The sequence below is a fragment of the Phalaenopsis equestris genome, unplaced genomic scaffold (genome assembly GCF_001263595.1).
Source record: "Phalaenopsis equestris unplaced genomic scaffold, ASM126359v1 Scaffold000002, whole genome shotgun sequence".
Lineage (NCBI taxonomy): Eukaryota > Viridiplantae > Streptophyta > Magnoliopsida > Asparagales > Orchidaceae > Phalaenopsis > Phalaenopsis equestris.
In genome coordinates this window covers 26,497,144-26,522,630 of record NW_018164444.1, presented here as the reverse complement: position 1 = coordinate 26,522,630, position 25,487 = coordinate 26,497,144, and the positions used below count along the sequence as shown (strand labels likewise).

The following is a 25,487-nucleotide window of genomic DNA, read 5'->3' as shown; positions in this document are numbered from 1 at the left end:
AATTAAAAAATAAGTGAGATTCGTCGAAAAAAGACTATAAAATTAGGAATGAGTTAAAGCGAGGATCAAATTTCATCACAAGAAATATTATGTAGCCAATTCTGAACAAGAGGTCATTAGTCCAGCCAGGACATCAAATTTCATCACAAGAAATATCACACAAAATCATATATCATCTCACTAAAATTCTCCACAAAAGTTCTCTATAAATTACTTCTTTTCGTTTAGGTTCCACCTGCCTGTTTCTATTCAAAAGAGTTCAATAAAATTCTTGGTAAACCAACTCTCCATAATCCCTCTCCAATCATTCACAAACCTGGAGATGAAACAAATTTCTTTCAACAGACAGGTTCTTGCATAACATCACTTAGGTGGAACCTCACACATTATTAATTAACAACACAAAAAGAACAGAAAACAGAAAGAAATATCAGAAATTCAAATCCAAAGCATATTGCAAAGTTCTAAGCATAGTTCACGACTTCTGCTGATCGGATGGCTGCTCGTTCTTTGCAGCAGGTTTCGATTGAACAGCTTCCAGCGTCTTGAAGAACTCTTCAGGAAGTGGCGGCGGTCGGTGCTGAGGAACGTGTTTGGGAATAGGAGTGTCATCTTCGATGACTTCGCATTCATAATCATCAGGTACACCCCAAGGATCCCATTCTGCAATCCAAGAATGAAATTAAATTAATCTCGTCAATAGGATATATTTATGGGGTATTTACATACAAACCACAACATTTGCTACTTATTTACATATCAAAACACATAAATTTTCATATTTACAAGCATAGCAACCAAATCTTTATAGTCACATAAAATGTACCACTTTTGTTAAAAGTGAAATACACATTTTTATGCATAGGTTTATGACACAAACATGTTTAAAAGTTTAGTTGTTAGATATGTAAATACATAAAAAATGTGGTATGTATGTAAGTTTTCCTCTATTTATTAGCTTGATAAAAATTTATAATTGAATAATTTTTTGAACACCAAGACTATGTTTGGTTTGGAGGGATTAAGCGGAAAGGGAGTTTTGTTTACCTCATAATTGCATATTTATAGAAATTAATTTTATGAAAAAAAATTAGCACTTAACTTTCTCTTTTTATATATATCACACAATTCTTATATGTTTACATTTTTGACGGCTAAACTTTGATATTTACTACATAGCACACTCAAATCCCACTAATATTAAACATTTGTAAATACACCTTTGCATGCATATATTTTGCTATGGTTGTGACACTAAAATGTAAGATATATAAATATCAAAGTAATAGGTATTATGTACATAAATGCATAACAATTAATTGGTATGTGTATGTAAGTCCCCCTTCAAACTTTCTGTTTAAATTCGGTGAATTTTTTTAGTCAAACTAAAGCATGAAATTCTCTTATCAGAAGAGCCAACAAGAAGATCAAACGAATCACGTTTTGATAATATGATGAATCAAATTAGAGAACAAAAACGATCAATATCAAAATGAACGTGCTCTATGTAGTCCAAGACCAATTTGATCATTTCCTCCACCACTAAAGAACGAATTCCGTTACTCCAATTTCCAGACCATAAGATGAAAGAACATATTTTCTACAACAAAACCTAAGAAAAAAAAATACACTTACATCTTTGTTAACCGAGATATCGTTTGTCAATCCATTTACAGATTACACGAGCTTGATTCAAAGCAGCAAAAAAAAAACTGAAAGTTCTTTAATCCATTTTGTATGACATAAGAACTAGGACGCATTAAGTAGTGCAAACAAAATAAATAGAACTAATATTAAAAAGTGATTATATTTAAATTAATATTTGCATAATATGAGGTCTTCTTCTCTTATATTTGTTTTCTTGTTGTGTCATCAATTAAATGTATTAATAGGCTTCACATATCTAATCAATAGTAGAAAGTCGTCATTTCCTCTCAATATGATACAGTAAAGAAAAGCTAGCCCCACTCAACCAGTATGCACGCCACCCAACACTCGCCCTCGACCGCCGCCCACCGTCTAATCACCGCCCATCACAGACCAAGTACCTTATCTGATTGCTTGCTTATAGCCCTCCAATGAGCCACTCACCGGGTGCTAAAATCCTCCTTGACCACAATTAGTGTTGTCACCACCAACCAATTTCTACTGTAGCTTCACCTTAGCCTGCACATCCCTCGCACCCCACCTGCACTTGGTACATAGCCATAACACACCATAGTTACCCAATGTACTCGCTATCTCACCAACACCCACCGCCCACCGCCCATTGCCCACCAAGCACCTTATATGCTTGCTTGCTTATGGCCCTCCAATGAGCATTCAACTGGTGCTAAAATCCTCCTCGCCCACAGTTAGTGTTGTGGCCACCAACCACTTTCTACACTAGCTTCACCTTAGCCTGCAGGTCCCTCGCACCCCACCTCCACTTGTTACACAGCCTTAACAACGTAGTTACCCAGTGTAGTCGCTATCTCACCATCAACCATGAATTTACGTTGCCTTGTATAAAGGCTTCGCTTACGTGCGTGCGTGCGTGCGTGCGTGTGTGTGTGTGTGTGTGTGTGTGTGTGTGTGTGTGGTCGAGAGTATTTTGATATCTAAGTTCTCCAAATCAAACCTTTCTCACTTGGTTTTAAGTAGCCTCTAGCCATCCATTGCCTTCAAAATCAAGTTTCATAAAACTACAACGTCTATGTGGGATGTTCACAACTCCAATTGTTTTTAACAAAAGTAACATTTCTACTGTCAATATATGTTATTTATATCTAATATAGGGTCATATTTGTAAATATATAAAATATAGAGATTTAATTGTAAATCTACTGTGTAACATTCTATATAAGCCTATCATGAATAAAATGAAGAAGGTTTTTTAGCAAATTAACATCTATATGATATCAGGGCCTCGCCTCGCCTAGGTTAGCCTCCTCTCCTTTTCGTCTTCTCCATGATCTCGTAGCTCTTGGCGAACAGAACCACGACTGATGTAGATCAAACTAGTGTGCCTTTCCTCTTTGCTTCTCCTACCACTCGCAAGTCGATCGAATTGTGTCGTCAATCAAATGAGCATGGATCAACACAGAGAGACACTTTGTGTTCCTTCGGTTGTAGTCCTCGTGAAGCAGCAAAATCCAGTCGAGATTGGCGCACACAGAAGCAGATCGACGTGAAGAGACCCGAAAGTCCCAATTTTCCGCTTGCTCCTTGAAAAGTTGTCTCGGCTAGAGCTAACAGAGGCTTCGACTTTGGTGAGAGGGTGTGTGGATCACGTGAACAGAGAGGAGACGGACATAAGCTCTACGCGATTAGGAAGAGAGAAGGTTAGGATGACTCAGAATCCAGTCGAGACAGCTTCTTGAGGGCTAAAGCAAAGCGGATCAAAACATCATGAGAAGGAGGTAGTGCTGGAGGTAAGGGATTGGAAATTCTGGGAAGATGGATCTGAAAGATTCTAAACATCTTGGTTGGGCTCATATAGGGAACTATGGCCACGACGAGAGCAATTACCTCGACACATGCTCGTATGCAGGTGAAGCTAGATCTCCCTCCTGTGGATTTGAAACTCGATGGAACGACCACGTATCTGAGTTGGTCGCATCGCATCAAGGCTGCTCTAGTACGGAAAAGACTAGAAGAATATCTGACGGGGCTTGAATCAAAGAATGATAGTGCTGAAAGGGGTGAATAGAGGACCACACATGCCTTATTTTACACCTAGTTACTCAACACGATGGTTCGATCTTTGTCTCATCAGTGAATGACATTTGAAAGGTGAGTGCCATTTGGGTGCAAAAGATCTACGTTGGAGTTAAGAACCACATAAAGGTGTTTCAGATTTAGCGTGAGATAAAGGCAGTGGTCAAGGTAAAAAATCGATTCAGGAGTACTCTATATACTTGGAGTGGCTGTGGTGAAATATTGATCACTTCTCACCTACGTCAAGCTGTGGTGATCTGGGGTGCAAGAATTGAGAGATCTTTGCATAGAAGAAGACCATGCAGTTTCTGCTCATCTAAACCCGACTTTTGATCAGAGGAGATCAGTTCTCCTAGATCACGCGACTATTCCTACACTAGATAGGGCTATAGTTGCGATGATACAGGAGGGAAGTCGAATGAAGCTACATTCTGAGCTGAGTGGTTTTTGAGTGCAGATCAACATTATCCGTTGCAAGCCCAGGTACGGTAAGTGTCAAGGGGAGACTCGCAAATGTGACAATTGTGGTGCAATTGATCATCTGAGTAGGGCCTATCCTAAACCACCTAAAGAGAGAGAGATAGGTGAACGTGGACAAGGTGGAAGTCATGGTCGTGGTCGTAGAGAAAGGTGGAAGAGAGGGCTACCATACAAATCTGATGATAGCAGAAGATGAACGAGAGAGACAGGTGTGACATTTACTAGTGAGAATCATAAGTGTCTTGAGCTGTTAAAGAGGAAGCAAAAAGCAGCTTGAGATGGAGCTGAGGATGTTTCAAGTCCATTGACATCAAGGGGTAACATTGCTACTTATGCTCATTTTAACAAAGATATTGGTAACACACTTGCTCTTGTCTCTATTTCCACCACAGAATCACCAGAATGAATCATAGATTCTGGTGCTTCTCGTCACATGACATGTACTGCTAAAGAGTTCTTTTCATATACTCGTTTAGCAGTACCAGAGAGTATACAAACTGATGATGGGACAATACAAACTGTAGCTGGTAAGGGTACAGTGACATGTACCAATCATATGAATGTTTTGCATTCTCATTTTCCAACAAACATCTTATCCATTAGTGCACTTATTCTCCAATTAAAATGCATTATTTCTTTTGATATTCCACAGGGATCTTCCAAGAGAAAAAGGTGGGTGAGACACTTTTGAGACTGGAATGTGGCATGGCAGACTCTGACACATGGACCGAGAGGGGATGAACTTAGCTCAAACATCCATGATAGAAAGTGCTATATTAGGAGAATCTGAGAGGACGTCGAAGATGTGTTACTGCTACATCACATATGTATAGGAGATTCTAGCCTTAGTTTACTGAGTTGGTACAAATAAAAAGAAACTAATGTAATGTTTATGAGTTTGGCAAGTTCACTAGGAGCTCTTATGCAGTTCTGGGAATAAAAGCTATGGTGTGTTTGCTTTGATACATTCTGATGTATTCTATGAATGGTTATCGATATTTTGTTACTTTTAGTGATTGTTTTTCTCATGTTACCTGAATGTATTTGATGAGACAGAAGAGCGAGGTAGTTGCTTGCTTTAAAAATTTTCACAAAGCAATTTAGACCCAATATGGTGCAATTGTGAAGACAATGAGATCTGATAATGCAACAATATATTCCAACAAAGCATTTAAAGAATACTTGTCAGCTCAAGTGATACAACATCAAACCACATGCCCATACATACCAGCACAGAATAGAGTAATAGTGATGAAGAATCGACATCTTCTAGAGATAGCCCGGAACATGATGATTGCAATGAATGTTCCACATCACTTGTGGGGGTAAGCAGTGTTGACAACAACTCAATTGATTAACTGAATACCCTAGAGTGTTGGAGTAGAAGTCTCGTTGTAGATGTTGAAAGAAGATAATAGTGAGATTCTTTCATTAAAGGTATTTTGATGAGTATACTTTGTGAAAGACAACAGGACATATGTAGGAAGTTGAATCCAAGAGTTGTGAAATGTGTGTTCGTGGGTTATTCAATGTGTTATTCAGAGAGTTGAGTCATACTACACCCTGGATATGAATTCATCCTTTAGTGACTCAACAAACACTAGAGACATAGGGCAAGAAAGAGTGAGTAGTAGTGATGGAGTGGTGCAAGTGAGAGCAATGTCATGTCCCGTGATATGGATAATCAATTGAGGAGACAAAAATCGAGGAGATTGACCCCAAAGGAGGTGGGATTCAAGCTAAAGGTGGGCTAAGGGTGCATACACGAAGGAAGAAGCAAACTGAGATAACAAAGTTCGCAGTGCCAACAAGTTTCTTGTCTCGGTTTTCCCCAACTCTTAAGATACCTACACCATCCACCCTTGATTCAAAACTCCCATGTGATATAATTCCACCTTCGTCCACCCCTACTCCCTCAACATTAAGGAGGACCTCTCGAAGCAAGTGGAACATCTACCTGATCGTTTTGGGTGGAAACATGACATTGTGAACTTTATTTCTTATTCTAACATCTCACATTTGCATAGAACATTCATTGCATCATTAGATTATGTCTTTATACCCAAGTGTTGACAGATTGCTAAAGATGATCTCAAATGGAAAGCCGCGGTGCATAAAAGGCTTGGAACTCTTGATAAAAATCAAACATGAGAGATTGTACTATTACGAGCTGAAAAAAAGACAATGGATGCAAGTGGATCTTCACGGTAAAACAGACTCCATAAGGGAAGGTGAAAAGGTATAAAGCACGACTAGTGGCAAAAGGGTACATTCAGACAAATGATATTAACTACGATGAAAACTTTGCACCAGTCACAAAGATGAGCACGATGAGGACACTAGTTTCTTTGTTAATAAATGGTGGATGAAGACTTCACCAACTGGATGTGAAGAATGTTTTTTTTAATGGGGAGCTACTATAGATGGTATATATAGAGATACCCCCAAGATTCAATACATCCCAGTGTCGGCCGTTATTTTTTGAAAAGGAATGAATGGTTTTTGTAAAATATGAAAACAGTTTTGATGTAAATATGATTTTTCAAAATTTCATTTTAATTTAAAAATAGATGAGAGCAAACAAGTCTCACATATTGAATAGTTTGGATGGATGAACACGATACCACAAGTAATACACTACCTCGAAGGATAAACATACCACTTGATAGTAGACTCAACCACCTAAACTAAGAATTTTTGTGACATCCGTTTGGCCTGCAAAATCTTTTATAAATGGTCGGCAAGTTCCCCTACCTAATATAAGAATTAGATAATGTTTATTTTACCTGGGTTTCATGTTCCCTAGGCAAACCCCTATAGTTAATTATATCTTAAATGACCAGAGTCACTTAAGAAGACTTTCGATTAAGATCAGTGATTTTGCTTTCCAGATTTAAAAGTTTAGGCTTCCAAGATTGGACACGGGAAAATCAAATGGGAGTGGTTCAAACAGGAACAGTTATTTTAAGGAATCCAAATGAACGAAAAGTATGGGATATCACAGATTCAGGGAGAACCCCGGTGAACTCCCAACTATCCTATTGTTTGGCTTTATGTCTTTAAAATAATGTTATTTAAAGTTTAATCCTACAATTTATTTCAGAATTTAGGACTTGCATTCGCACGATATTTGATCGTGCAAATAGCCTAGAAAAATAGGAGGATTTACACCGTACCGTACGGTAACCTCGAAATCCTAAAAGTGTTAGGACTTATAATTGCACAACAGGGTTGTGTAAAAGCCTAAAGATAATATGTGAGGATTCACGTTGCGCTAAACAAACTACATCGAAGTCCTATGTGTTGTTATTTAAACTAAGAAAAATGTTTAGTTGTCATATACTTATTGTACTGTTGCAGATCCATCTCGAAGTTGCTCTTCTGCGCGTCCCCGTCGTGCTGCCTACTGTGTTCGCTCCAAGCTCTCCGTCGTAACACATTCGGATTCAATGTTAGCTTTAAAGGCACATGCAATTGTTTAATCAACGATCTGTTGCCGGGTACTTCCTATGAAACAAACTACTGACCTCCTATTCTAAGGTATAGTGTAAAGGAAACAATAGCAGGTACAAGTATAATGACAAAATTTAAAAAAATAAGCTAACATGCATTGTATCAATAAAAGAAATACTATCTAGAAAACTCGAGAAAGAGCGACAAATGACCCATGACGAAAGAAAACTCGAGAAAATCGGCAAATGACTCACAACAGAGATCTCGAAGTAAAAAAAAAGCAAATGGCAACTCAAAAGAAAGTCACCGAAAACACGAAAAGATCCCGGAAAAAGACGAGTGCTTTACCAAAAGTTCTAATAAAATCTCACGAAAAATCCAAAGAAAGAAAACCGCAAGCACTCGAGTCGGGGCTAGGCTCAGATATTATATATTTGTACTCGAGGGTACTTTGTACTCGAGGGACGTCGAAGGCTACTATCGGTCACCCGGATGTATAGAGTCTGTCACTTAACTAAAGGAGTGTCCTACTAAACCTAACTTACGAGGGTACTCCTTAACCCAGTACTGGTAATCGACAAGTGGACAACCAAGTTACAATACATATAAAATTTATATTTTAGCATACACATGGATTTCAGACATACAAAAGTTGTATCAATTTTATAGTAAAAATATTTTTTTATAAATATTATATCTGCTCTTATCATGTTTTGTTTTTATCAGGTTTGAAAAATTATGATTGTCCATGAGTCGATCATGTCGTCGGGCGTAGGACCGCCAATAACCTAAGAAGGTATGGGTCCCCCGCTAGTCTTATGTCGGTGAATGATACTATCATCCTATAGTTCATCAGGTCTCAAGATTGAGTTTTGATGTCATAGAATAAAATATCATTTCGCTCTATCACCGACGTGTCTTTGTTATCACCGCCCTAAGCCCCAAAACAAAACCGACCTACTTGCGACTTTGCTTGATGGTTCATATATAGTAAAAAACTATAGATACGTACTTATGCATCGGACATAAGTACCAAAAGCTTAAACCAAGAAGCAATGAAAACAAACCAAAAATCAAGAAATCAAATAAAGAAAGAAGACCCAGCCTCTTCCAAAACAAATTTTAAAAAAGAAAAGCCAAAGCGACAAAAGGATTAGCCTAAAACATCCGACTGACGGGACTTTCTCGAATGAGTAAAAGAGGTAAAGTACACTCACCATGCTAGTCATGAAACATCCCCAAAAGGTACAATTTATAAAGCTCCAAACCACTTCCAAACTTTCACAAATATCACGAAGATTTCTTTTCCCTTCTTTCTTTTTTTTATTATTATTTTTTAAGGCCGTAAATCAATCATGAAAATAATTAAATCAGAAATTCTCATTTTTAACTTAACTGTTATAACAAATCAACGAAGAGAGAGGCCGACTCACTTCTAAAAATAAATCAACAAAGCAAAGATGTAAAACTGCAAGTGAATCGACCTAAAAGCGTTTAAGTTCTTTCAAAACAATGATCAAATCAACCCCCAAAAGGTATTTAAAACCCTCTCTAAACAACATTTTTTTTTATCAGCCCAAATGTCATCATTTAAAGTCTCCAAATAAAGTTTAAACTTTATTAAAGAAAATAATAAATAAAGCGATCTCGAAAGAGGCAATTCAAAGTTTTAAATTTCAAGCAAATATGAACTTTGAGTTTATAAGGTTTAAGCTCAAGCATGGGCATGACTAACTTATTTACATAATTGATTCTTTGAGATAAGTAGGACAAGCCCACCCCTTGCAAGTTCAACGACAATGAAACCTCAAATAGAATGACTTATTTACATAATTGATTCTTTGAGATAAGTACCCACCCCTAGCAAGTTCAACGACAATGAAACCTCAAATAGAATGAAACCTCCATCTAACTCATCCAACCAAATAGTGAAACAAACATTTCCTCAAATACATGCATTCTACTTGCAAGCAAACACAAAGAACACACCATTAAACGCCCAAGATTTAAATATCAAATGAGCAAATATATGCGGGAGTGCTAATGGTTTAACTCCTACCAAAAATGTAACATGAAGCGATGATACATCAAGTGAATCCAAAAGGTTTCAAACAAGCCATGCAAAATTTCAACCCAATCATAAGCAATATTTGGAGCATGTATTTCATAATTTAATTGCAAGAAAGAAAGTGAAATGATGGGTCTCAAGCACACCCATTAAAAACAATGACAGATTTACATGCATACCACTTAATTCTTATGTGTTTACATAGCTAAAATCCAAACTTCACTAAAACAGAGTAAAAAGTGGCAGCCCAAACCTCACCGAAACAGGGCCAAAACTGCAGCACAAATCCCACCAAAAACAGGAAAAACCGGCAGCCCAACATCAACAAAATAGGGCAGAAAACAACATCTAAACAAGTCTCAAAACGACACAAAAATTGCAGCTAAACAGGCCCCCAAGTCTTTCATATTGCAAAGAGATAACACCATTTCATGCATAGGATAATGTGGAATGTGTGTAAAATTTAAGTGTTAGATTTGTAAACACAAAAAAATTGAATAGTATGTATGTAAATCTTCTCAGTGTACACATAGCAGCTCAATAACTTAAATTCCAGAAATATGCTTTGACCCAATCCGTAAGAAAGAATGTTATATGCTTTTGACCTAATCCGTAAGAAAGAATGCTTCTACAAAACTCTCTGAGAAATCTGATATCTCCGTAGAAGCAAACCGGAAGGAATCTTCGCAGTTTTGTTTGAAAAAGTATATACATTTTTTATAACCTAAGGCAAAGAACTTTATGAGCATTCTCATTACATATAAGCCAATGCAGAAGGTCCATGGCAATTCATGCAACTAAAGCACGTGATAACTTATTTGATGTTTTCTTATCAAACGAGTAGAAAATCATATGTCAAATCTGGACTAAAGCACAAATTTTGTAAGCATAGAAATAAATATTGGGTCATGGTGCACATTTGCATAGAGTTTATGTTTCCTCAAACCTGAAAGCCGATGTTTGAGCCTCAGCTTTCTTCGGCACAGCAATAAGATAAGGTAAATGGCTCTTTTTTATGAATTCCAAAAACATAGTATGGCAGCAAGTAATTCCCAATCAAACAAACACAACTTTTTGCATGAAGTGTTTCACAGATAAACCAAAGAGGAAAGTAGTAAATCCATACTTCCCAAATGCCTGAAGAAAGAAGAACAAAGTTGGCTTCGGACCAACCAACAGGAATCCAGCCAACAACCACACCTCTTTTTTTATTGCTCAAAGGAGAACAAAAAAAACCAAAGCTCCAAGCACACAAAACACAGACCAACCAAGTAGGAAGAACTGAAGAAGCACTCAAAAATTTGGCAGAACCTCCCCTTCTTCAAAATTTCGGCCAGCCACCACAACCTTACCCTAAGCAGGATTTTATAGGCAAAAGAGAGGAGCAGCCACCTACCAGCCCTAAAGTGGTCGAATCAGGCAACAGGAGCATTTAGGGAGGGAGAGAAACGGCAACCTCAAAAAGGAGGAGTCGGACAGGAGGCAGCCCGCGATTGGCAAGCCAAGCCGATCGGCCGAGCGGGGCTCGAGGGGGCGAGGCGCGTTTAGCTCACAAACGGGAGAGGAGCGCGGAAGCTAGAGTTTCGCTCGGGCGGCCTCGCGTGCGGCTGATCGCGGGAGCTAGGGAACGGAGGGGGCGAGCCGGGCGAGCCAGGCTTCGATTGAGCCGCGACTAGGAAGAAGGTAGGGAGGCTAGCGCGGTTTAGGTAAAATAAAGATTTCTTTTATTTTTATTATTTTGCTTTATTTTATTATATTATATTATTTAATTATATTAATTAGCGTGTGATTTATTCGTGTTACGAACCCTGGCAAAGTGGGTATCTTTTCCAGATAATTTTGGCGTTCCGGTCGCGCCGACGTGGTCATTTTCGTCATCTGAGGTCGTTTCGAAGGATTCATTGATTTGCGTGTGATTTGCATGTGTGCGGAATTATAACAATATGGATGTCCTCCTTAGCTAAAATTGACGTCTCGGACGCGCCGACGCAGTCCATTTCGTCATCGGGGGTCGTTTAGACAAATTTATCAATTTGCGTGCGCAAATGTACGAAAGTCATAATTGGTTTCTTATGGCTTTTAAATCCTATGGGAACTCTCCTTGGGCCTCCAAATGCTGGTCCTTAATCACTCGATCAAATGATGACGGTTTAAGACCACCCAGGCAAGGCGCCACAAAAGAATCAGGAAGTGGTTCGAATTTCTAAAAAGGGTGGGTCCCAGGTCTAGTCCTCTAAGATAGTCGATAGGAAAGTCTTATGGCTAGATCCTAGGCTAATGACCTCAAAATGAGGTCAACATCAAGACAGTCGGCAAGGTGTGCAGGCTTAGGAAGTCACTGTATGGCTTGAAGCAGTCATCTTGAGCCTTATTTGACAAATTTAGAATAGTGATGGTTGGCATGGGATATCGGCAGATCAATATATACAACGCGGAGTTCTTTCAACAACATGAAAGACACACTACCATACTTGTTGCGTATGGGGATGACATAATTATCACTGGTGATGATGAGACAGAGATTGCTCAACTGAAGGGAAGAATGGGGAAGCAATTTGAGGTTAAGGCTATGGGACATCTCAGATACTTTCATGGGATTGAAGTGGCCCATAAACCTGAGGGGATCGTCCCATCCCAGAGAAAGTATGCATTGGATCGTCGCACGGAGACAAATTTTCTAGGATGTAAACCAACAATCTCTCTGATTGAGCAGAAGTTCAAGCTTAGTACAGAGGCAAGTTAATCAATTGATCGTGAGAGGTACCAAAGGCTGGTGGGTCGCCTGATCTATCTGTGCCACACTCAACCCGATATTTATTTTGCAGTAAGTGTGGTGAGTCATTACATGCATGATCCAAGGAAATGTCATATGGATGCAGTATATCAGATTATGAGGTATCTGAAGAGTGCACCAGGGAAAGAGTTTTCAGAGAGAATAAACATGTAGATATTGAAGGCTTTTGTAATTCTCACAAGACAAGTTGTGTTGATGACAGATGATCCACATCCGGATACTGCATGTTTGTAGGTGGCAACTTGGTCTCATGGAAGTGCAAGAAACAATCAGTTTTAGCATGATCAATTGCAAAGGCATAATACAAGGTCATGACATTAGGAGTTGTTGAGATGATGTGATTGAAAGCCTTGTTGATTGAACTTAAAGTGGATCAGAAAACTCAAATGAAGTTGTGGTGTGACAACAGTTCGACAATCAACATTGCTAACAACCCTGTCCAACATAATAGAACCAATCATATGAAGATTGATAGGTTCTTCATTAAATGAAAGGGATTACTGGAGCCATGTCATGTAGCCACTGGAAAGCAAGTGGCTAACTGCCTCATCAAAGAACTTAGCTCGTTAGATTTGTTTAGGTTATGCAACAAGATGGGCTTAGTAAATATCTTTTGCCCATCTTGAGAGGGAGTGTTGAGATTTGTATCTAATATAGGATCATATTTGTAAATGTATGAAATATTGAGATTTAATTGTAAATGTACCTTGTAAGGTTCTATATAAGCCCATCATGAATGAAATGAAGAAGTTTTTTTTTAGCAAAATAACTTCTATTATAATTTATACTCTGGGACCTATTTTTCTATAACAAATGAATCTTTCTATTCAAAATTATTTTAGCACCCTCGGGGTCTATAAAATGCGTTGCACTAAAATTTGTTCACCGTTGATCCCAGAGTTTACAAACAGCAAAAAAAAGGTCCTTGGTGGCTAAGCTTCTCTTTGACCTTCATCCATTCCTTCAATATATGCAATCTTAGTTGATAACTGATTCCATAGTTTCAAATCTTGCAACTGCTCTCCACAATTTCTTCAAATCACTCAACTATCTAGTTCCCCAACCATCTTCTAATAAGGATAACCTTGCTACTGACATCAATGTAGTTGTGGTGATCATTGAGACTACATAAATAAAAGACGTGGTCATGAGGCCTATCATTGATGTTCTCAATGTGGTAGTACCCAACCATCATTCGAAGTAATGTTAGGCCAATCAAACTATATTCTTTCTACCCGCACATCTATTCCCATTGATTGTATTTCCATAAATACAACTCCTACAGTTGTCGTGCTTTTCTTGTGAGAAATGCAATCATGACTTCAATACATTCAGATTTTATACATGCTTCTGATCTTTTTTCCTCACGATGTGTTGTAATCATCTCCTAAGATATGTCCATAGTTTTAAATTCAGGCATTTCACCCCATATGTCATGTAACTGTATTTTTTCCTCTCTTCACATGACCTCCCTTGATCTCATTATTATAGTTGATGGTTCCCCCTCGCTATCTCTGGTAAAGGCATTATGATTACTTTAACAACTTTCTCTTTAACGTTTTATATGTCCCATATTTTTTATAAATTTTAGAATATATTCGCTCATACTAAATCTTGTAATTACAATGTAATTTTTTTTCCGTCTTAAGGGCTGTTTGGTAGCACCTTTCAATGTGATTTAGCACAGGATTTATGAAATCCAACCAAATGGAAAAAAAGGAGTTTAGTGGATTTATGAATATTTGGATTTAAGGATCGAATTTCTGCCTTCGAGTCAGCTTAAATCAGGATTTACTAAATCCACAAGGAGGGTGGATTCAACAGATTTATGATTTATGGACTAAATCCTACTAACGCTAAATCCTACTTCCAGCCAAACACTCCCTTAAAGTATCCTCCAAAATATTGGCTTGAAGAAGGCATTGATCTTTTAAAGCTGATGGAGTGTACTATAGAATGATTGATGTCGTGCTCTTTCTTCCACATAATCCTTTTCATTAGCATTATCAACAAGGCCATCCTCATCCCACTAAACTTTAAGATATTATCTTTGGTTTCCTGTTTGTTTACAATTTTAATTATCATGCACGTGAGCTAGGTAAACGTCAGTGTCCTTTTATTACAAATAATAAGCATACAAAAACAAAAATCAATTACATTTGCAAAGAAGCTTCAAACTTCTGCAATGCCATGTTCCAAATGTCATAAAATTGATCATGATGCTAACGAGGGTCCTAATAGAAAATTGCATATATGTTGAAAGATGTTGATAATGAAATTAATAATGTTGCTGATGTTGATGAGTTTAACAAAGAGTTTACCGATTTTAAGGATTATTAATTGGCAATTATGTGAATGTCATGTTTTTGTATCATAACCACACAGAAATTTTAATTTGATTTTGAAAGAATTATAGCCTTTACACATATTTTAAACTTGAGAAATGGTGCTAACTTGTAACTAATGGTAGATGTCATATGAATATTATGCTTAAAATTCCTCGGATCATATGAAGTTAAAACTTGAAACACACATAGTTATATAAGGTAGCTTGGATTGATAAATTGTTATCTTTGTATCTCGCATAAGTTTAGTTTTAATTCAATTGTTTACTTGTGTTAATAGAATGTGTACAAAGTGTTGCTATGGACATAGCTCATGTTATTTTGGGTAGGCAATAGCTTGTTTGAATGTGGCTCACTTTGAATGGTCTAATATATATGATTTTAAGACCAATTGGGGATGGACAGTAGGCAAGAAAGGTGATCAGTAGTGGTTTTGTTAAACTTTGTGTCCCTGTCTAGTGATGTTAAAAGCTATTAGTTGGTTCCAAAGATATTAACAAACTTCCAAAGGAATTGCCATCACTGAGAAGTATATAAGAGTCTTGATTTAAATTTTGAATCATTGGCCAATTTACCGCATTGTAGAATGAATCTAATAGAGATGAACTTAAAAAATAGATTGATGAATTTTAGAAACGGAGCAACCGAGAAAACATGAGTAGGCATTATATCAAATTGGCTAACAGTTAAGAAAAGATATGGATGAGCAATAATTATATTTATCAATAAAAACATAATTAACTATAAATTTCAAACACCTCATTTGCATGATTTTCTAATTTTCTAAGAGTGGAATTAAGGAATTTGATGAATGAGAAATTACTTCTAAAAATAAAAATGGATTATATGATGCTGATGATGTCCTTTGAATTGGCTTATGCACTTCGCACTTTCATGAGGATGATCACAAAATCCAAAATAAATAATGTCATAAAAAGTAAGGATTGCAACATATTCTTATGTCATCGAAATAATTAGTTGGATAAGAAGGTTACAAGAAATTGAAATAAATTTCAGAAAAAATAAGTTCCATCACAGAAGAACTTGTGACAGAATCACTTATGACAGAATTAATAAGATAATAAACTCCTCTAAAAATCACTTGCTCCTTTAAATTCATGCTCCGTCATTCAAATCAAGTTGACAATGCATCTTCCTACCAGATTCCCGTCACCCCTTGGTAACATCATTGCTCCTTGTAGACGCATCACTACTCTTCCTAGTGGATCTCCTCAACCACTTTGTTCATGTACTCATCTTTCATGCTCCACTAGTCAGGCTCGTAATAATGTGCCTAATCTCCAAAAATGTGCTACTCATACCTTCGCAAAAGATCTCCTAAATCGCCAACAACTAACAAGCATCCATCTACGTACGAACAACCTCAAATCCTACATGAACTGTCCCCTCAAATGTAACAGCTGACCCACAGTTTCTTGTGGGTTGGCCCATGTGGTCCACAGATACATACACATCAACACTTCCCCTCAAGTTGGGTTGAATATGTCATACATCCCAAACTTGCTACTGAGATGACTAGAGTGGTATCGAGGAAAAGCTTCGGTAAGAATGTCAGTGATCCGATACTAAGTTTGGTTCGATCCTGTTGTACCAAATTCTTTGAAACACTGATTTATTTAGCCACATCTCTTCACAAATTCCTAGGGTCAAAGAACGACATTCAGATTCTTAACTACTTCTGATGAGCACAGTTTATTTTTTACTTCTCCAAGTAACCAGGTTATCATATACAAATGAAGAATAACCCGTGAAAGATCTTTTGTTAGTTAGTCCTCCTGCCCAGCTAGCATTAATATACATCTTAATGTTACGATTCTCAGTATTCTTGAATATTAATTCACGTCATGGAGTCACCTTTAAGTACCACATAATTCAAAAGACCACTTCTAAATGATCTTCAATTGGATCATTCATATGTTGGCTCACTGCACTCATAAAAAAATAATGTCAGGTCTTGTTTGTGACAGATAAATGAGTCTACCAACAAGTTTTTAATATCTCCCTTTTTCAACTGGTATATTATCCTCTTCTTTTGATGCTGGTAGATTGGGATCCATAGAAGCATCAGTTGGTTTCCATCCCACATTCCCGTCTCCTTTAATACGTCAAGAATATATTTCTCTGGGATATGGCACACATTCTTTGGATATAGCTACTTCTATTCCCCAAAAGTATCTTAAAGTTCTAAGATCTTTAATCTCAAACTCAGAAGTCATTATTTTGATTGTTTTAAGTTCTCTAACATCATTGTCTGTAAGATAATGTCATCTACATATACGATAATGATCGCTATCATACCTTCTTGATTTGATTTCATAGAAAGTGCGGCAAACCTGAAACTGATAGTACCCATTATCAAGAATAGCCCTAGTGAACCTTTCAAACAATGCTCTAAAAGATTGTTTTAACCCATATGATAATTTCTTTAGTTTACACACCCAAGTCTTTAATATCTCCCTTTTTCAACTAGTATATTATCCTCCTTTTGATGTTGGTAGATTGGGATCCATAGAAGCATCAGTTGGTTTGCATCCCACATTCCCGTCTCCTTTAATCGTCAAGAATATATTTCTCTGGGATATGACACACATTCTTTGGATATAGCTACTTCAATTCCCCAAAAGTATCTTAAAGTTCTAAGATCTTTAATCTCAAACTCAGAAGTCATTATTTTGATTGTTTTAAGTTCTCTAACATCATTGTCTGTAAGATAATGTCATCTACATATACGATAATGATCGCTATCATACCTTCTTGATTTGATTTCATAAAAAGTGCGGCAAACCTGAAACTGATAGTACCCATTATCAAGAATAGCCCTAGTGAACCTTTCAAACAATGCTCTCGAAGATTGTTTTAACCCATATGATAATTTCTTTAGTTTACACACCACCTTATTTGTGTTGTTCTTTAATCTTGGAGATTTCTCCATATATACTTCCTCCTCAAGATCCCCATTAAAAAATGCATATTTAATATTTGCCTGACGTAAGGATTAGTCCTTGTTGACAACCAATGATAGTAATACTTTTAGTGTGTTGAGTTTCTCCTCTGGTGCGAATGTTTCCTAGTAGTCAATCTCATAGGACTGAATGAACCCTTTTGCTGCAATTCTAGCCTGGAACATTTCTATGCTCCCATCGGCTTTTTATTTAACAGTGGACAGCCATTTGCATTATTCAATTCTTTTCCCATGTGACAGAGTTGTTATGATCTAGGTAACATTTCTTTTCAAAAACAAGAATCTCTTCTTCCACAGCCTTTTTCCAAACAAGAATAGATAACGCCTCTATGTTAAAATCTAGGACACACATTGTCCAAGTTCTGAATAAAAGATGATAATTTTCTATGTCACAAATTTTTCTATCGGATGTTTTGTGCAATCATGTGCCCTTTACTCCTATTAGTGTTCATGATGTGTTGAACCCACCTCTGTGTGAATACTTGAGGTGTGTGGAGTTGGATCTGGTGATTTGCATTCACAATTTTGCATATTGTATACCTTACATGCTCACTAGATATTTTTCTTTTTAATGTACACACGGAGTTATTTGCTCTTGGTGGGGGTTGTGGGATGATTGAGTGGAGTAGTAGGTTCATTTTCAGATTTATTTGTGATCATGTGGACAAAAAAAAAGAGTCATTAGGGATATAAGAGAGGTGAGCTTGAGATTCTTGAATGATACCCCAAATCTGATATTCTCTCCAACTCTCTCCCTGAATTTTAGATTTTGGGTAATATGGTTTACGTTAAAGGTGCCAATCATAGGGTTGTAAAATTTTTGTAACTCTGAAGAGTAGTATTTATATCCTTTTTGTTTGAGGAGAATCCCACAAAGATGCATTTGATTGACATGGGATTAGGATTAGCCGGTTGTGATTGATGTACATGAACAAAAATGATACAACTAAAAACTTTTAATGATAGATTAGAAGTGAAGGATTGAATATATGAGTAGGATTTTATGAGTGTTGAGTGGTATATTAAAGTTTAGCACTCTATTGGGCATCCTATTTATGAGATAAATATAAGTGAGAATTGCATCCCCAAAAATATTTGGGTACACTGTTAGTGAATATAATTGAATGGGCCACTTCAAGGAGATGTCAGTTCTTTCTCTTAGTCACACCATTTTGTTGGAGTGTGTCAATACAAGACCTTATATGAATAATGTCATATTTCGATAGATAAGAGCCGAGAGTAGAGTTGTAGTTTTTAAAATTTGAATTTCGTTCTGAAATTGGGTGAGAATCATGCTATTGAATGTTCAAATATGCTAATTGTTTAATATTTTTCTTTCATGAAAAAGGTTCAGGTGATTCTGGTGTGATCGTAAATGAAGATAACAAACCAACTAAACTCATTTATATTTTTTTTATTTTTAAGGGCTCCCGGATATCACTTCGAACCATGGAGAAGGGATCTGTTAGTTTGTATTTTAAGCATAGGTAAACTTGTCGAGTATGTTTAGCAAGTTAGCAAATTTTACACCGATAAGAACTAAACTTTTTATTGATAAATAAATCAGTATACAATTTTTTCTATATAATGAAAGTTAGGATGCCCGGGAGCATGACTCGTGAGAAATAGACTCAAATACAGGCCTTGACTCAAAGGATTATAAATGAAGGGATGATCCTTTTTAAGTGAGAGTTGTAATGAACGGATAAATATATAATGCATGTCAGCACTACTCATTGCTTTCCCCGAGTTTATCACCTGAATTCAAACAAATAATTTAATAACACGCTTCATGTCATGAGTAAGTTGTCTTATTGACAGTAAAATAAAGTAAAGTTTAAAAACATAAAAAACAGATTGAAGTATAAGGTCTTTTGTGAGTTTCACTCTCTTATTTCTACAAATGAAAGAAGCCATTTGTGATTGAAATCATATTATGGTGCTTGCAAGATGGAAGGATTGGACAACAGTGATATCACCTGTCATGTGGTTCGATACTTCAGAGTCCACTATCCAAGGCTGATTCTTTCTGTTAAGAGCAATGAGAGCAGATGCAAGACTACCTTGATATGCTAGAAGACATAATATTATCCTAGAATCCTTCGAAAAGCTTCAAGTTGTTCCTTACTAAATGGATTATTTTCATGACGTTTGTTTTCCTTTGAAGATGTGTTTATCTGATTTTTCCTATCACCTTTGACTTTGTTGGGCTTCCACTCTGCATGCTTTCCATAAAATTTTCAACCCTTCTTCTATAGATGGCCAATTTCCTTGCAATTTTCAAACCACGATCTATACCTCTTTGATTTGTTGTCCTGACATAATTTATCAGTGTATAAAGCAGAGTTGTCAACATTTAATGTGATGAGATTACCTTCCATCATAAGTTTCTTGTTGCTCTTCTCTCTTCGTGCTTATGCAAAGGCTTCACGAATTAAGGAAAGATATTTGATTCTCATGATTCTTCATTTGACTTCACCTAATTGCTTGTTGAGTCCTAGAAAGAACTTAATGGTTCTCTTCTGTTCAACAGTGGTTTTGTAAATAGCTTGTGAGCACCTCCATGTGTGTGTTTCATACACATCTAGTTGAAGCTAATATTTGGTGAGAGTGTTGAAGTATTGAGTAACATTCAACTCACCCCACCACAAGTCATGTAATCTCGTTTCAATGTCAAACAACATAGAAATGTTGTCAATACTTGAATAAGTTTCCCTTGCAACATTCCAACTTTCTTTTGTTATTTTGTAAAACAGAAAGTTTTCTCAAATTTTCGTAGTCACGGAGTTGACAAGCTATGACATCAACATATGATCTCAAATCAACCATGTCTGATTTTTAGGATCAATAATTTCTGCTACAAGATTTACTTCATTGAGATGATCATCTTTTCTATTACCACACAATATGCATGAATATTGATTGAGACCATTAGAAAAAATTGTTGCAATGTAATTTTTGAGTGGCGATGCAAGAAGAAATTTCAGATACTATAGAACCAAACAACCCGGGTACATATTCAAAAGTAATTCCTGAGCTGGAAGTAGATTTCATGTCATATTTGTTCGTCATAATAAGGCGTCGGGAGGAGCTTTATCGGGAAGGAATTTTCTATCAGTGACAAAGTATTTTTACCAGAGAGAAAAACTGTCTGTCGATCAATACATGATTTCTACACAAGAGAAAAGTCGTTTGTCGCAAACACAGATTTCCGTTGAAGAGAGAAACTGTGTCGCCTACACAAGAATCCTAACCAGCGCAAATTCAACCCTAAGGCTGGTAACTCAGATTCAGTGACTCTAGCGCAGGCAAGACTACAGATTTTTTTCGAATAGAAAGAGCAATCACAAATGTCATGACTTGGGATGATTTTTGCTAGAGAAAGTGGAGTCGATAACTGATGCTCTATGCCTGATTTGCAAACTACGTTGGAGAGAAAGAGCATGATTTGCGAGTTGTGTTGGATGGAAGCCTCGATTCACAAACTTGTTGATCTAGGATTTCCAATGGAGAGAGAAAGCAGACTCCCAAACAAGCACAGCTACAATTTCCATCTAGAGTGAGTGGATTGCAAAAGGCCTGGCACAGAATCCGGTGACAGGTTGCAGCAGGCACAAAATAAGACAGCCTGAATGGCAGCCGAGAAATGCCTACAAGACACAAAATAAGACAGCCTGAATGGCAGCCAAGAAATGCCTACAAGAAAGAGAATTCGTGGAAGACTTGCAGGGACTGGCAGCTACAGGAAGAGATTTCGACAGAGGAAGGAGAGCTAGGGTTTGCTTCTTTAGCTTTGATTCCACGCAGAATTTTGAAAAGAAACTCTACTTGCTCTTCCTTTTTAATATATGCAAATAACAAGTATATACACAACTCAGACTAACCCTAATACAATTATAGGAAAATTCAAATCATTATGAAAAGAAAGAAATAAATATAACATAATAATGGATAATTAAGGGAGAACAATTTCTCCCCTCTCAAATATAGCAGCAACAGCACGATTTCCAAAACCGTGAGTGAGCCCATGTGGTCCACAGATGCATACATAACAACAATTCATCTAAATGATTTGTATGAAAATATTTACTAGGAAATTCTTAACAATTAGCAATTATAGTAATTATAAATATAATGCAAATTTTGATAACAAACATGTGAAATTCAAATGAGTTCATAAGGCCATGCCATGATCCATTTAAACCAAATAAAACTTCCTCTTAAGAAATTGACTGTAAAAAAAATGAACGTATACAGCATACTTGAGAAATACATAATAATTAAAATCTTACAATTAGTAGATTATTTTAATAAATATAATCTAACTATAGGAACTATCAATCATTGCATTGCAACCATCTCTTTTTCCACCACCTTGAAAGTTCACATTCACTACATCATTTGTACGGTTTTAAAACAGACATGGTCACATAGTTCTTGGAGCTATAGTTTGCGATAAAAATCATATCCACCACTAAAGTTAGAAACCATAAATATCATATGAAGTAGAAACATAGACCTATAAGTGATGATTCATGAATACCTTTATAGAAAATGAAACTATGGCAAAATCTATTGGAAACGTAACCACAACGAAGACAAAGTGTTCAAAGCTTAGGAAAATTGATGTAGGGACTAAAATATTCTTACGGCTTATCTAGTATTGCAAGATGCCAGGAATTTTTAAGGTTATTTCCAAGTGGTTCGCAATTTCAGCCAGACGAAGTGTACAACTTCATTTATGAATAATCCTCTCAGTTAAACTTGACTGCTTTTCATTTCGATTTTGCAACTTATCATCCGTTTATTTTCATTTTTTTTATTTCTTTGATTAAGCTCTTCTTCAATTGTTCCTTCCTACCAATTATAATTTTATTATTAGGTTTATATGAAGTTTACAGAAGCATTTTGAGACATGTAAAATAACAGATATTTAATTTAAATAAAATTCACCTTGAAAAGTGCAAACCATTCTTGTTATTTCAAATCATTGATCGAATGTAAAACTGAAAGCATTCAAGGGTAAGTGATATGTTCCAAGCATGAGTTTTTCCCAATCCATTACTGCTTTCCCTCTGTCTCTTTCTTCATCTTGTTTTCTTTACTTTATTAGAGTTCAATTGTTGTATATTCAATCTAAGGCATGTTAAACACAAAATAGCAATAGTATCAAGCATGTTCAAAATATATCCTTTTGAAGAAATTGTTATTCATGATTATTGTTAAAATGATTAATTAGATGAAAAAAAAGAGATTTAGTCACAAGGAAACCAGATCTAAATATGCATTGTAATTAATACATGTTAAAACTGTTCTTGTGGATTCTTGTTTTTTTCCTACCTCTTTGTTTCACATCCAATACATTAAATGAGCATTTTTAAAAGGTACATACAAATCTAGTTCCTAAAAGCATTATTAGTGATTGAATCATATTAACTAATAATAGTAAAGACTAAATGTATATTTTCAATTGGAAACACAGCCCAATCTATAGGAAAACAAACTAACATACATACAGATTTATTGGAAGAATATCAACATAACATTTTGTTGAAGACAATTTTCAAAGTCGGAGAGAATTGATGTGGTTCAACGCATAACGCATTCTTAAAATTGTATTCTTATTTTCAAGAGATCTTTATTTCTCCATTGCTATTTCTAAGAGTTACTTGTAGCGCCTAGATAAATATGGGTAGCTTTGCTTGAGTGTAAGATTCTAAGCTAAAACTTTGTTTGATTAGACTTCATGTACGTACCCCTAAAATTTCTCCCTATAGTTTATCCTTATGGAACTAATTTTCTATCATTGCTTCTGGCATGACTTCATTAAAAATGCTACACCTATGCTACTTGGTTTTCAAGAAATTACCGGTACTTTAAGTGGTGTAAGAAAATTATTTATTTTGAATAAAATTTGCTTTTGCATGTATGAAGTACTTGAGCAGGATGACTTGAGATTTGGATTTCCTAATGCATTTAATATGATGTATAGCGTGAATACATATATATAAAAAAAAAGAGGATTCACAAATTCCAACCCATCAACATTTTAACCACAGTTTTTTAAGTAAATAGGCAAGCTTGAATTAAAATACAACCACAAAATAATCCAATAAATTTAATGAAGATTTAGACAAACATAAAATAAGTGAGTAATTGTAATTTAATTTTAAAAAAATGAATTTTCTAATATACCAATAAAATCAAGAGCACTAATCGACCCAATATCAAATTATGTAGATGAAATAAGAATAGGAAATTAAAATATAAAAATTACAAAAATTCAGCCTCAAAACAGTATAAGACCACTTCCTCTAAAATCAAGTAGTGCTCCTATAACACACCCAAGACAATCACACATCCAACTTGCACTCATAAGATTGAAAGTTGAAAAGAAAATTTTTATTTAACCTGAAAAAAAATTCAATTAAATGCCTCAAAGCATCTAGTAGTAGATCCCCATCCCTAGATCAGTAGAAATTATTGGCACAAAATTAGTCCAAAATAACTCTAGATAATCCCAAAATTCTAATTTTGATATTTATTCAAATTTCTAAATAATAGTGATAAAATTAATGACATTCCAACTATAAATCCCACAACTTCAACATTGTGCAAATCCCAAGCTCCAGTGCTTTCAACCCAACACTACAACAAAAAGATCATATAAAGAACGTATAACATTGTGGCAGATTTGAACTCCTATGCCCATAATTTCAGTACACAAAACGATATAAAGAAACATACAATAGTTTGGAATATTTAAATACCGTATACATCACCATTCATCTTATTTTGGAATATTTTTAGTCATTAATTAAGTGTGATACTTGAAGTACAAGAGAAACAATCACCTTTTTGAAACATAAGTATTGTGGCAGATTTGAACTCCTATGACCATAATTCCAGCACACAAAACGATATAAAAAAAACATAGATTAGTCTGGAATATTTAAATACCATCTGCATCACCAATCATCTTATTTTGGAATATTTTTAGTCATTAATTGTGATACTTGAAGTACAAGAGAAACAATTAACTTTTTGAAACACAAGAAGTTTTTTCTTTTTGTTACTATTTCATCATCTTCTCACCTTTAGTTTTTAGACTTCACTCCATGTATATCTCACCTAAAGCATGTTAAACACACAATTATTGAGTATGTTCAAATTGAAGCTATTTAGTAAATTGTAATTCGTGATATTCTTTAAATTAGAAGTAAAAAAGTATATATCATAAGAATACTACATCTGATGTTGTATTTGAAACTAGAACCGAATACGCACAACAGTTTCCAACGTAATTGTTATCTTTGTTCAATAATTTGTAAGGAGAATCATGTAATTCATGGTAAACAATGAATGCCCGATAACTGAATCATAGAATTTCCTTTTCAAGATGAGGAAAGTATATATCACAAGTATACTACATCTGATGTTGTATTTGGAACTAGAACTGAATACGCACAACATTCTCCATTGCAATTGTTACCTTTGTTGAATTATTTGTAAGGAAAATCGTGTAATTCGTGGTAAACAACGAATACCCAATAACTGAATCAAAGAATTTACTTTTGAGATGAGGTTTTGTGGGTAATAGCAACTTGAGTACAAGTTTGGAAAATAAAGCCACATTGTTACCTACCATTATATGGGGGCCCCTTA

General features: G+C 35.9%; 1 protein-coding gene across 1 annotated transcript in view; it reads right to left on the bottom strand.

The window, feature by feature from the left end:
• Window positions 1-239: 239 nt before the first annotated feature.
• Window positions 240-25,487, bottom strand: part of LOC110029086 (probable NADH dehydrogenase [ubiquinone] 1 alpha subcomplex subunit 5, mitochondrial) — a 32,651-nt gene continuing 7,403 nt past the window's right edge. The window contains exon 2 of the mRNA XM_020731214.1: window positions 240-663. Within this exon, the coding sequence (XP_020586873.1) occupies window positions 476-663 (188 nt within the window). The 3' untranslated portion in view covers window positions 240-475. The remainder of the gene's footprint in view (window positions 664-25,487) is intronic.